Source organism: Salmo salar, chromosome ssa13 (assembly GCF_905237065.1).
Source record: "Salmo salar chromosome ssa13, Ssal_v3.1, whole genome shotgun sequence".
NCBI lineage: Eukaryota > Metazoa > Chordata > Actinopteri > Salmoniformes > Salmonidae > Salmo > Salmo salar.
This window is the reverse complement of record NC_059454.1, coordinates 85,534,656-85,546,759: the sequence shown is the minus strand read 5'-3', so window position 1 is coordinate 85,546,759 and position 12,104 is coordinate 85,534,656. Positions and strand designations below refer to the sequence as shown.

Below are 12,104 nucleotides of genomic sequence, written 5' to 3'. Positions count from 1 at the left end.
TCTAACTGTTCAAGCGTCACCCTAGCTGAACTTGCATGCCTGTGGAGTTGTAATATCTATGGCACTATGAGTTTCACAGAGAAAGATAGCTTGTAACTGAATTGGGTAAAATAAATCACATTTTACTTCAGCACTGTCCAGTGATTTACTGTTTGTAATCAGAATCTCTCTGCAAAATGGTTCTGATTTGATTATTGCTACAACATTGAAGTAGGTGTATGCATGCGTGCGTGTGTGCATGCCTACATGTGTGCTTGTGTGTGTCTGCATACGTGTGTCTGTCTATCATTTTAGTGTGCACTTTTCTGATTGTACATGTTCGTCAGGGCCCTTTTGCGAAAAAGATTTCTAACCTCAACCTAATACCCTTAAAATAGTTAATATATTACAATATGTCATTGAGGGACATCAGTACATTTCTTGAGCCCAGGGACTTTAACAGCCAAGAAGAGGCAAAGTATCATACTTGGCTTGGAGCATTAATGAGAATAAACACATTTAATTCAAACGTCTCCTTTAAATGCAATGCAAAACCACACATGACAAATTAATATTCACATCTTCAAATAATATTTTTGCAGGAATCTCCGCCGGGCTTCTCTGAGACAGTCATTGACTTACCAGTCATGTCCTCAAGACATTTTTAAGACCCTCATGACAATTTTTAACACAGAGAAATCATCAGACACCTAAATGGTTTATCTCATATGTATATATTGTATTTTATACCATCTATTGCATCTTGCCTATGCCGCTCTGTCATTGGTCATCCATATATTTATATGTATATATTCTTATTCCATTCTGTAGTGGCTTCCTTTCCTCTTTACCATAGCCACTGCCCAAGCCTGAAGCGGGGTTGTTTGGTACGCATACAGTCCACACTCAAGGTTTCCAAAAAGCCAAACATTCAATGTGATCCAGGGATATGGTGCAACAAAAATGTTTATTCTTCTTATATCTAACAGGAAAATGAATATCCAATCAACTTAAAACATAGGTTACTTGATATGGAAAATACACAATATGACCTGTCTGTATGTCTGTATGGTCAAAAAACTATACCGCTCCCGCGTCTAGCAAGGACTCCTCCCCCCAAAGGCCCAACTTCCTGCTTTTATCCTAACACACTTACTGCAGTACAATGAATGGGCAAGAGGGGGGGGACAAAACTAAGTTACACTAACAACAAATGAATACATCTCAAACAGGTAAATATAAATCATAAAGGTACGTACCTAATATTTCATCATATACATTCATATTTACACAAATATACATGGAGCTCTGAATGTTCTGTCTTTTATACAAATATGTCCAAATAGGCTCTAACATACCGGCCCCTAATTGTTGACTGCACTGAATGGACAACAATTACTTAATATTCAAACGTAGAGCCAATACACAAAACATTCTATACCAGAGCACTATTACAGTTCATAGCTATATACAAATATACAAGGTGCCATATAGGAAAATAGTCCGTAGATCTCAGTCTGAGTTGAAGTGTTCAGGTGTTCAACTTCCAAAAATGTCAAGAGTATGACGTCCAAAAAATGTATGACTACGACATCAAAGAATGTAAGAGTACAACATCAACGAATCAGAGGTGCACGTGATTCAAAGATGGAGCACTGGGTATGTGTGTGTGTGTGTGTGTGTGTGTGTGTGTGTGTGTGTGTCTCACTACGCTGCCTCCAGGAGCAGACAGAGTTTATTGATAGGTCTCTGTAAGATATTGGTCTTGGTCTTAACCAAGACGCTCCGGACAAGACCTTTGGCCCCTGGCAAAGCCTCCACCACACGCCCCATTAGCCAAGAGTTCCTAGGGGCGGTGTCGTCGACAATGACCACAAGGTCACCAGGACTGAAGTTTCTCTTAGTTTTGTTCCACTTGTTCCGTTCCTGCATAAGTGGAAGATACTCCCTGATCCATCTCTTCCAGAAGAGGTCAGTAATATATTGTACTTGCTTCCATCTCCTTCGTGAGTATAGGTCGCTTCTCTGGAATAGTCCTGGTGGCAGGACTGGCTTTGCTTTCAGATGAAGCAGATGGTTCGGAGTCAGGGGTTCTAGATCATTAGGGTCATTTGTTACAGTTGTGATTGGTCTGTCGTTCATGATTGCCTCAACTTCACACAAGGCTGTCTGCAAAGCCTCATCATCCAGTACTTGCTCTTTAAGGACTGAATAGAGGATCTTTTTCACCAGTCGGATCAACCTCTCCCATACCATGGTGGGCTCCAGAGGGAGGATTGAATGACCATGTCACTCCTTCCTTCAGTAATTCATTTTGAATCTTGTTGTGATCCAGCTCTTTCAGAGCTTCTCCTAGCTCTGTGTGTTCCAACAAAGTTGGTGCCATTGTCTGTTCTGATACTTGTGACTGGGCCCCTTCGACAGATGAACCTGCGCAGGGCATTGATGCAGGAATCAGTATCCAGATAACTAGCAACTTCTAGATGGACAGCTCGACTCACAAGGCAAGTAAAGATCACACCATACCGCTTCACATGAACGCGGCCTCGCTTCACCTCTATGGGGCCGAAGTAATCTATGCCCACATGGGTGAAAGGCGGCAAATCAGGTGACACCCGATCTTGTGGAAGGTCGGCCATCTTCTGTTCTCCAGCTCTAGCTTGCATCCGCCTGCAGAAGACACAGCTCTTAAGGATCTTCCTTGCTAAGGAGTTGGCACAGGGTATCCAATATCGCTGGCGAAGTCTAGAAAGCATGTGCCCTCTCCCAGAGTGGCCAACCTGCTCATGGATGTGGAGTAAGATCAGTCTGGAGATGTAGGAGTCTTTGGGTAGGATCATAGGATTCTTTAGTTCCGTAGGCATAGCAGCTTTGCTTAACCTTCCTCCCACTCTCAGAATGCCATTGTCAACAATTGGATCAAGCTTACAGATTGAGCCATTTCTCTTGGCACATTGTTTTCCTTTCACAACTAGTGCAATTTCTTGTTTATAGTGCTGTAGTTGCTCAAATCGAATGATGGCCTTTTCTGCTTCATCTAGGTCATCCACAGACAGACTTTCTTTTCCAAATGTCAGTTTGAACTTGTCAATTTGTTCCTTCAGTGAGTTTGTCAGACTCTGATCTGAACCTGGATCAGTTTGTGTGAGAACTTTCCTTTTCTGGCTTAACTGTATAAGAAGTCTCTTCAGTTTCAGCATCCAGGCAACTGCTTTCTTCAAGCTGTTCCATGTTGAATAGTACTCGATCAGTTTGCTGGTCGGACTCTTTTCTTCCACACATGTACTGTTTACGATGACGTCTTTTCTCACCTCTGGATCATCTGAAGGGATGGAGCCAAGCTCCTCGGGGACTTCTGGCCATTGTGTTTCTGTTTTCTCCAGGAATTCTGGTCCTTTGCGCCATCTCTTTGAGTTCAGGAAAATTTCAACATGTAATCCTCTTGAAGCATCATCGGCTGGGTTGTGTTTGGAGTTCAAATACCTCCACTGTTTTGCTTTCGATAGGTCACGGATCATAGCAACCCTATTAGCCACAAAGGTATGGAATCTCTTGGTATCGTTGCGGATGTATTTTAGCACAGACTGGCTGTCTGTCCAGAAAGTTGACTCCTCAAGTTCAATCTGGAGCTCCAACCTTAACATCCTGTCCACTCTCACTGCCAATGGAGTGACCCTTGATTTCCCCAGTATGAATGCAATGTGGACCTTTCCCATACCGTTTGTGAACCTAAGGTAGCTTGCCGTGCCATAACCTTGCTCACTTGCGTCACCGAAGTGATGCAGCTGTGCGGTCTTGACTTGACCAAAGTTCTCAGGCATCATACACCTGTCTATCTGGAATCTAGAAAGCTGGTCTAGCTCTGAGAGCCATCTCTTCCATGAAATAGAGTGTTCTTCGGGGATGACTTCGTCCCATCCACACTTTAGCTTGCAGAGCACTTGAAGAATTTGCTTTGCCTTTAATACGAATGGTGCGAGGAAACCTAATGGATCATAAACAGAGCTGACAGTAGAGAGAATACCTCTTCTTGTAAGGGGTCTGTTCTTGACAATGACTCGGAAGGTAAACACATCTCTTTCAATGTTCCATCGGATTCCAAGTGCCCTTTCAACAGGCAGCTTTTCTCTGTCCAGGTCCAGTTCTTTTATCTGCTTGGCTTTGTGTTCATCAGGGATAGAAGTCAGCACAGCACGGCTGTTGCCGACCCACTTGGTCAATTTTAACCCACCCTGAGAGCACACATCCCTGAGATTTTTTGTGAGAGCTATGGCTTGTTCTTCTGTGGCCACTGACTTGAGGCAGTCATCAACGTAGAAGTTGGACTTCACTGTTTGAATCACCTCTTCATCGTACCTCTCACAGTTGTCTTCTGCAGTCTTTCGTAGTGCAAAATTTGCACAACTTGGAGAGGATATAGCACCGAAAAGATGTACTGTCATTCTGTACTCCTCCAATCTTTTGTTAGTGTCACCATCCGGCCACCATAGGAATCGCAGGAAGTCCAAGTCATCTTCGTGGACACGTACTTGATGGAACATTCCTTCGATGTCTGCCATCATGGCAATGTGCTCTTGCCGAAATCTTAGCAAGACTCCTATAAGCGTGTTTGCCAGGTCAGGGCCTTGAAGGAGTTCACTGTTAAGAGATGTACCTTTATAGGATGATGAACAGTCAAACACCACTCGTATTGTTCCTTTGCGCTTATGGTGAACGCCATGGTGTGGTATGTACCATACCTTGCCTTTCTCTCTGAGAAGCTGTTCTTGTGGTACCTTCTCGGCATAACCTTTTGTTATCATCTCTTCCATGAAGCCTTTGTACTCTGCAGCGTAACCTTCATCCTTCTTAAACTTCCTTATGATATTTAGAGCCCGCTGCTTTGCCATGTCACGATTGTTCGGCAGGACTACCTGTTTGTTGCGAAAGGGCAACGGTAAGTAATAGTGATGGTCTTTGAGGGTTATGGAGCTTGATACTATCTCCATAAACTTACGATCCTCAGCTGACATCTCACTCTTCTCTTCATACTCTCTCTCAGGGAAGTCATGGTTGTATTGATTTACAAGAAGAACCCCCAGGTCGGCCATTGAGATACGATTGGCCATCACCGTAGGACATCCAGATTCTTCTGCCATGGTACAATTGTTAAGAGGACCGTTCATCACCCATCCAAAGATGGTTTTCACTGCATACGGTCCGTTGCCTTGGCTATTTATGATTTGCCAGGGTTCCATTGCCTTTGGAGCATTTACGCCAATCAGGAGTTCGACGTCGGCATCAATTTCCTTCAACTGAACCCCTTTCAGGTATGGCCACCTTTTGAGATCTTTCTGAGTGGGAATGTTCTCTCTTGTCACTGGGATCTTATTTTGGGTGTAGACCTTTGGTAATGCAAGAAATGTGTTGCCTTCCACGTTGCCAATCTCTAATCCAGATATCTCAAAGCTCTTGGTAGGACTCTCCTGCCCCATTGTGCGTAGCAGAATTTCAGTCTCACTGCATTTAGCATTCAGCTGCCTCATGAGTCTCTCCGTACAAAATGTTGCCGAGCTACCAGAATCGAGAAACGCATAGGTTAACACAGACTTGCTTCCATTTGCCACCTTTACTTGAACTGGCACAATTGCAAGTGCACAATCTGTACCGGCCCCGGTATCGTCACCAGCTTCCAGTGAGACAAGAGCACTGCTGACAGTCTCCTCCCGCTTTACTGCTACACCACTCATATCTGCCTTTTGAGATCTAAATCTCTCTCTTCCTTCAATGTGCAGGATAGTGGGGTGCTTTCTTTGACAGCTCTGACAGGTCATCCTTCTTTTACATTCTTTGCTTAAGTGTCCTCTCATCAAACAGCCAAAACAAAGGCCTTTTGATCTCAGAAACTCAACCTTGGATTCGTGTGGCTGTGCCTTCACCTGTTGGCAGTCGACCAATAAATGCTCTCCAGCACAAAATACGCATGAGGTACTGGGAGCGTCAGAAGGATAGGTGCCTGGTCTCCTTACTTTTAATGTTTGTTCTTTTAGAGGTTTTTCAGAGTCACAATCTGCCACTACAGCTACTGCAGTGGCAAAGCTGCTTCCCCTACTCTTGGACTTGAACTGCTGTTTAAAGTCAGCTTCTGTTCTGGTTTTTAAAAACTTTTTGTTGAACAGGGGATCTTGAATATCTCCATACAACGGATCCTGCAGTATTTTGGCCTGTTTTTCCATGAACGTCACAAGGTCACTGAACTGGGCCCTCAGGTGTCTTCTCTCTAAAATATCACATGCCGTAGACCTCCATTTTTCCCTTAGTTTGTAGGGGAAGTTTTGACATGATCAACTTTATGTTGGAGGGAAGATTAAGCTCTTCCATGTTCTGTAGGTCTTGCATAGCATTACAGCAACCTCTAAGATAGAGTGCATAGCCACCCAGTCCCTTTCCATCATCCGGTTTGATGTTTGTCCAGTTCCAAGCTTTTTCCATGTAAGCAGTGGTGACTTTGATTTCATTGCCAAAGTGTTCCTTTAACAACCTCTTAGCCTCTGCATAGCCTCTTCTGGCTTCCATATGCAGACAACTACGTACCAGATCCTTGGGCTGACCAGTGGTGTACTGTTCCAGGTAATAGAGCCTATCCTGGTGACTGCTCGTCTTATCTTCTATACCATGTTCAAATGCACGCATGAATGGCCTAAAGTTTAGAGGATCACCGTCAAACATAGGTATCTCCCTAACAGGGAGTGTGGCCTGTTTGTGCTGTAGTACAAGGAGGTCAGCAATTTCATTCTGCCTTTGCATGACAGTAGAGAGGTTATCATGGCTGGCATTATCGCTGATACCTGCAGTGTTGATTCTGTGTTGATTGCTAGACCTTGCTGTTGGCTGCTGAAGGGTGTGGTTCATGACTGTTTTCTGAATAGGTTTTGATGGCTTTGTTGTCGGTTGTTGTAAAACCCTTTGTAGTGGGGTATTTGGAACTGCACCTAATGCAGCAAACTCAACAGGTGATGTTTCAGGTTCCACATAGACCTCAGGTACCTGGTTCTCAAAATAAGAGTTCATTCCATCTTCTTGGCTTAGTAAATGGGCTGCCACAGCATGGGATTGAGAAGTTGACTCAACACTCTCCAGGACCTTCAGTTTGGCATTATATGCTGCTATGTCCGTTTCCAGTGCCATTTTCTCCATCCTAACATTCAGTTGAGCTCTCTCCAGTTCCAGTGCATGCTTGTCCTGTAATGATGCTTGGCGAGCTAGTAGAGCTGCTCGTTCTGCCTCAGCTTTTAGGCGTGCAGACGACACTGAGGAAGCCGTCTTAGAATACTTTGTTTTACTTGATGTTTTTGACACATTGGAAATGCTGTTGTGTGGTTCAATGAGCGTTTGTGGCTCAACTTCAGCTTTTTTCCATATTTCCACCTCTTTCAGGAAATGTTCATAAGTTCTCATTCTTGGTTGATAATAGTTCATGCTCTCCTGTTCTTGTTCCTCCTCTGTGACCAGCTCTAGCACAGATTCATGAGCATTCTTAAAGTCATTGAGAACAGCATCAAATGCTTCAAGACTCTCATTCACAGTTTCAATGTTTCCTCCATCAACAAGAAGGACTTTTATTTCATTCATTTTTGCGTGTACACGCTCCAAGTTTGCCTCTCCGGGCTGCATATAGTGAATTTAAATGATCCTCTGCCCTCTCCAGTGGAGTCTTATTTGGGATTTCATCCTCCATCATTCACTTTTAGTTCACTCAATTTACAATGACACAGTTGTTGGTTTGATTGTTAAACGTAATGCCCCTTTAGACCTCCTTTAATGCTTTAAAACACAGTCATCCATTTCAGCATATTGACCCATTTTGAATTGAACATGTGCAAGTTCGGCATTTTAGTTGCGTTTTAAACATTTCATCCCTTTATACGTTTTGTCCCTTTAATGAAGTTTGAACACGCAGTATCATTCGTTGCGTGGATGCATTGCATTTCCACGTTAGGCCAAATATTAGACATATGATTAGGTTACATTGTGCATAGGATCTCAGTGTTTCCCAAACTTAAACATCTTAATTGTTTTCACAGCGCTGTGTTTTGAATTCCATTCCCAAGTTTATCAAACATTCCAATTATAAGCACATTTGCGCTTCCATAATATGCATGATCAAACGATCGCATTGAACAGGGCAGCTCATTCATTCGCAGTGGTTACTCACGGCCGGCGAATTCTAGGAGTTCAAGTCCTTCCAAGCGAGCTGTCCTTATGGTACGAATGCAATTACAAATAGAATAATATCCAGTGTGTGTCCAAAACCGGAGATTTCCTTCCGATAGCAATCCTTCACGGAGTTTTTTGACTTGATTGTAGTGGCTTCCTTTCCTCTTTACCATAGCCACTGCCCAAGCCTGAAGCGGGGTTGTTTGGTACGCATACAGTCCACACTCAAGGTTTCCAAAAAGCCAAACATTCAATGTGATCCAGGGATATGGTGCAACAAAAATGTTTATTCTTCTTATATCTAACAGGAAAATGAATATCCAATCAACTTAAAACATAGGTTACTTGATATGGAAAATACACAATATGACCTGGCTGTATGTCTGTATGGTCAAAAAACTATACCGCTCCCGCGTCTAGCAAGGACTCCTCCCCCCAAAGGCCCAACTTCCTGCTTTTATCCTAACACACTTACTGCAGTACAATGAATGGGCAAGAGGGGGGGGCAAAACTAAGTTACACTAACAACAAATGAATACATCTCAAACAGGTAAATATAAATCATAAAGGTACGTACCTAATATTTCATCATATACATTCATATTTACACAAATATACATGGAGCTCTGAATGTTCTGTCTTTTATACAAATATGTCCAAATAGGCTCTAACACATTCCTTTACTTAAATTTGTGTGTATTAGGTAGTTGTTGTAGTTGTTGTCAAATTGTTAGATTACATGTTAGATATTGCTGCACTGTCGGAACTAGAAGCACAAGCATTTCGCTACACTCGCAATGACATCTGCTAACCATGTATATGTGGCCAATAAAATTGGATTTGATTTTTCTCAGTCTTGAATATAGACAACCTGCCCTAAACATGTCTACTCTACCCACACACGAACACATGCACACACATTCCTACTGTAGGTCACAGGACAAAAGCCTCCAACAAGAGTTGAATACCAAACAGTGTTTCTCTATATTTTTTGTAGAAATTGAACATATGAATGTGATTTTGTAACTAATAAAAATAAAAAAATATATTTTTTATTTAACCTTTATTTAACTAGGCAAGTCAGTTAATAACAAATTCTTATTTACAATGATGGCCTACACCGGCCAAATCCGGATGATGCTGGGCCAATTGTCCACCGCCCTATGGGACTCCCAATCACGGACGGTTGTGATACAGCCTAGATTCGAGCCAGTGTGTCTGTAGTGACGCCTCTAGCACTGAGATGCAGTGCCTTAGACCGCTGCACCACTCGGGAGCCCCCAAACTGGTTACCAACGTAATTAGAGCTGTCTAATTAATTTAATTTGTAATGCGCATTTCTAATACCCAAGGCGTTTAAACTGTGACCATATTGAACTGTGTCTCTGTGCCAGGTCCTTACCTGTCCCATCATCCAGACTCAGAGGTCCAAAGTGACAGATCTCCCTGATCTGGCTGACCCAACTGTTCATCTCCTCCTCAGTCTTGGCCACCAGGTAGAAAACGCGAGACGACGTCTTGATAACAAAGAGGTGCTGGTTCTGGAACTCCCTCTTGACCAGGCGTTGCTCCGTCTGCATCTGAACCTCACACTCTCTCAGGTCGATGGTGCGGATGGGCTTCTTTGAGGTTGTGTTTCGGTAGTACTCCAACACATCTGGGTTCCCACTCATACGTCCTCTTCGAAGAACAAACCATCGTCTCCTCCATGCCTAGGGGACAGGGAGCCAGACAGATCAACATACTGTACTGTTGCATGTACTAATAGACTTAAGCAATAAGGCCCGAGGGGGTGTGGTATATGGCCAATATACCACGGCTAAGGGCTGTTCTTATGCACAACACAAAGCAGAGCCCTTAGCCATGGTGTACTGGCCATATATCACAAACCCCCGAGGTGCCTTATTGCTATTAAAAACTGGTTACCAATGCAATTAGAGCAGTAAAAATAAATGTCATACCCGTGGTATACCATGGCTGTCAGCCAATCAGCATTTAGGGCTCGAACCACCCAGTTTCTAAAAATATATATACACTGAATAAAAATATAAATGCAACATGCAACAATTTCAAAGATTTTACTAAATTGCAGTTCATATAAGGAAATCAGTCATTTGAAAAAAATTCATTAGGGCCAAATCTATGGATTTCACATGCCCGGGAGTACAGATATGTATCTGTTGGTCACAGATACCTTTAAAAAAGCTAGTGGCGTGGATCAGTAAACCAGTCAGTATCTGGTGTGACCACCATTTTCCTCATGCAGCGCGACACATCTCCTTAGCTTAGAGTTGATCAGGCTGTCAATGCAGAGCATCCCAAACATGCTCAATGGGTGACATATCTAGTGAGTATGCAGGCCATGGAAGGGACATGCAATTAAAATGCAATTGTGTTCATTATCTGTAGTTTATGCCTGCCCATACCATAACCCCACCGCTACCATCGGGCACTCTGTTCACAACGTTGACATCAGCAAACCGCTCTCCCACACAACGCCATACACTCTGTCTGCCATCTGCCGGTACAGTTGAAACCAGGATTCATCCGTGTAGAGCACACTTCTCCAGCGTTTCAGTGGTCATCGAAGATGAGCATTTGTCCACTGAAGTTGGTTGCGACGCCGAACTGAAGTCAGGTCAAGACCCTGGTGAGGACGACGAGCACGCAGATGAGCTTCCCTGAGATGGTTTCTGACAATTTGTGCAGAAATACTTTGGTTGTGCAAACCCACAGTTTCATCTGCTGGTCTCAGACAATCCCGCAGGTAAAGAAACCGGAGCTGGAGGTCCTGGGCTAGCGTGGTTACACATGGTCTGTGGTTGTGAGGCCGGTTGGACGTACTGCCAAATTCTCCCAAAAACGAGGTTGGAGGCAGTGAAAGTAACATTCTCTGGCAACAACTCTGGTGGACATTCCTGCAGTCAGCATGTCAATTGCACACATCTGTGGCACTGTGTTTGTGACAAAACTGCACATTTTAGAGTGGCCTTTTGTTGTCCCCAGCACAAGGTGCACCTGTGTAATGATCATGCTGTTTAATCAGCTTCTTGATATGCCACATCTGTCAGGTGGAGGGATTATCTTGGCAAAGGAGAAATGTTCACTAACAGGGATGTAAACAAATTTGTGCACAAAATTTGAGAGAAATAAGCTTTTTGTGCGTATGGAACATTTCTGGGATCTTTTATTTCAGTTCAGGAAACATGGGACCAACAGTTTACATGTTGTGTTTATATTTTTGTTCAGTGTATTACAATTATTCTGCATGCATACAGTATGTAGACTAGTTGCCTTAGTTGGTTAGTTACCTTAGAGGTATTTGGTTGGTTATTATGTTTGATGCATTTTGATGTGAATTTAGTTTCAACCAAGGCCTCTGTCACGTCCTGACCATTGAGTGCTCTTATTTTCTATGGTAGAGTAGGTCAGGGCGTGACTAGGGGGTTTTATCTAGTTTATTTTTTCTATGTTGGGTTTTTTGTATGATTCCCAATTAGAGGCAGCTGGTCATCGTTGTCTCTAATTGGGGATCATATTTAAGTAGTTGTTTTTCCCACCTGTGTTTGTGGGAGATATTTTTTGAGTTAGTGCATGTTGCACCGCTGTCGTCACGGTTTGTGTTTTGTTTATAGTTTATTGTTTGTCTTACGAAGTTTCACATTCAAATAAAAGATGTGGAACGATACTCACGCTGTGCCTTGGTTCGTTCCTACACACATGCGTGACAGCCTCAGCAATAGAATGTCAGTATATCTATTTCTATTTTATAGGTTATCAACAGAACCATCAGTGAACAATCTGAACATGCTACTGTAGCTCAATACAGAATTGCTTTTAATATTTTTATGTCCCCTGACTGTGACTAAAGATGACTTGTACAAATCACTGTCTTATATCCTCATGTAGTCTCCAGCATTGTGACCTGT

At 43.1% G+C, this 12,104-nt stretch overlaps 1 protein-coding gene across 3 annotated transcripts in view; it reads right to left on the bottom strand.

Annotated features, from left to right (window-relative positions):
- Positions 1-12,104, bottom strand: part of LOC106567798 (GRB2-associated-binding protein 3) — a 33,066-nt gene that overhangs the window by 15,540 nt on the left and 5,422 nt on the right. For all 3 annotated transcript variants that reach the window (XM_014137540.2, XM_014137542.2, XM_014137541.2), the window contains exon 2: positions 9,578-9,887. In XM_014137540.2, the coding sequence (XP_013993015.1) occupies positions 9,578-9,887 (310 nt within the window). The remainder of the gene's footprint in view (positions 1-9,577; positions 9,888-12,104) is intronic.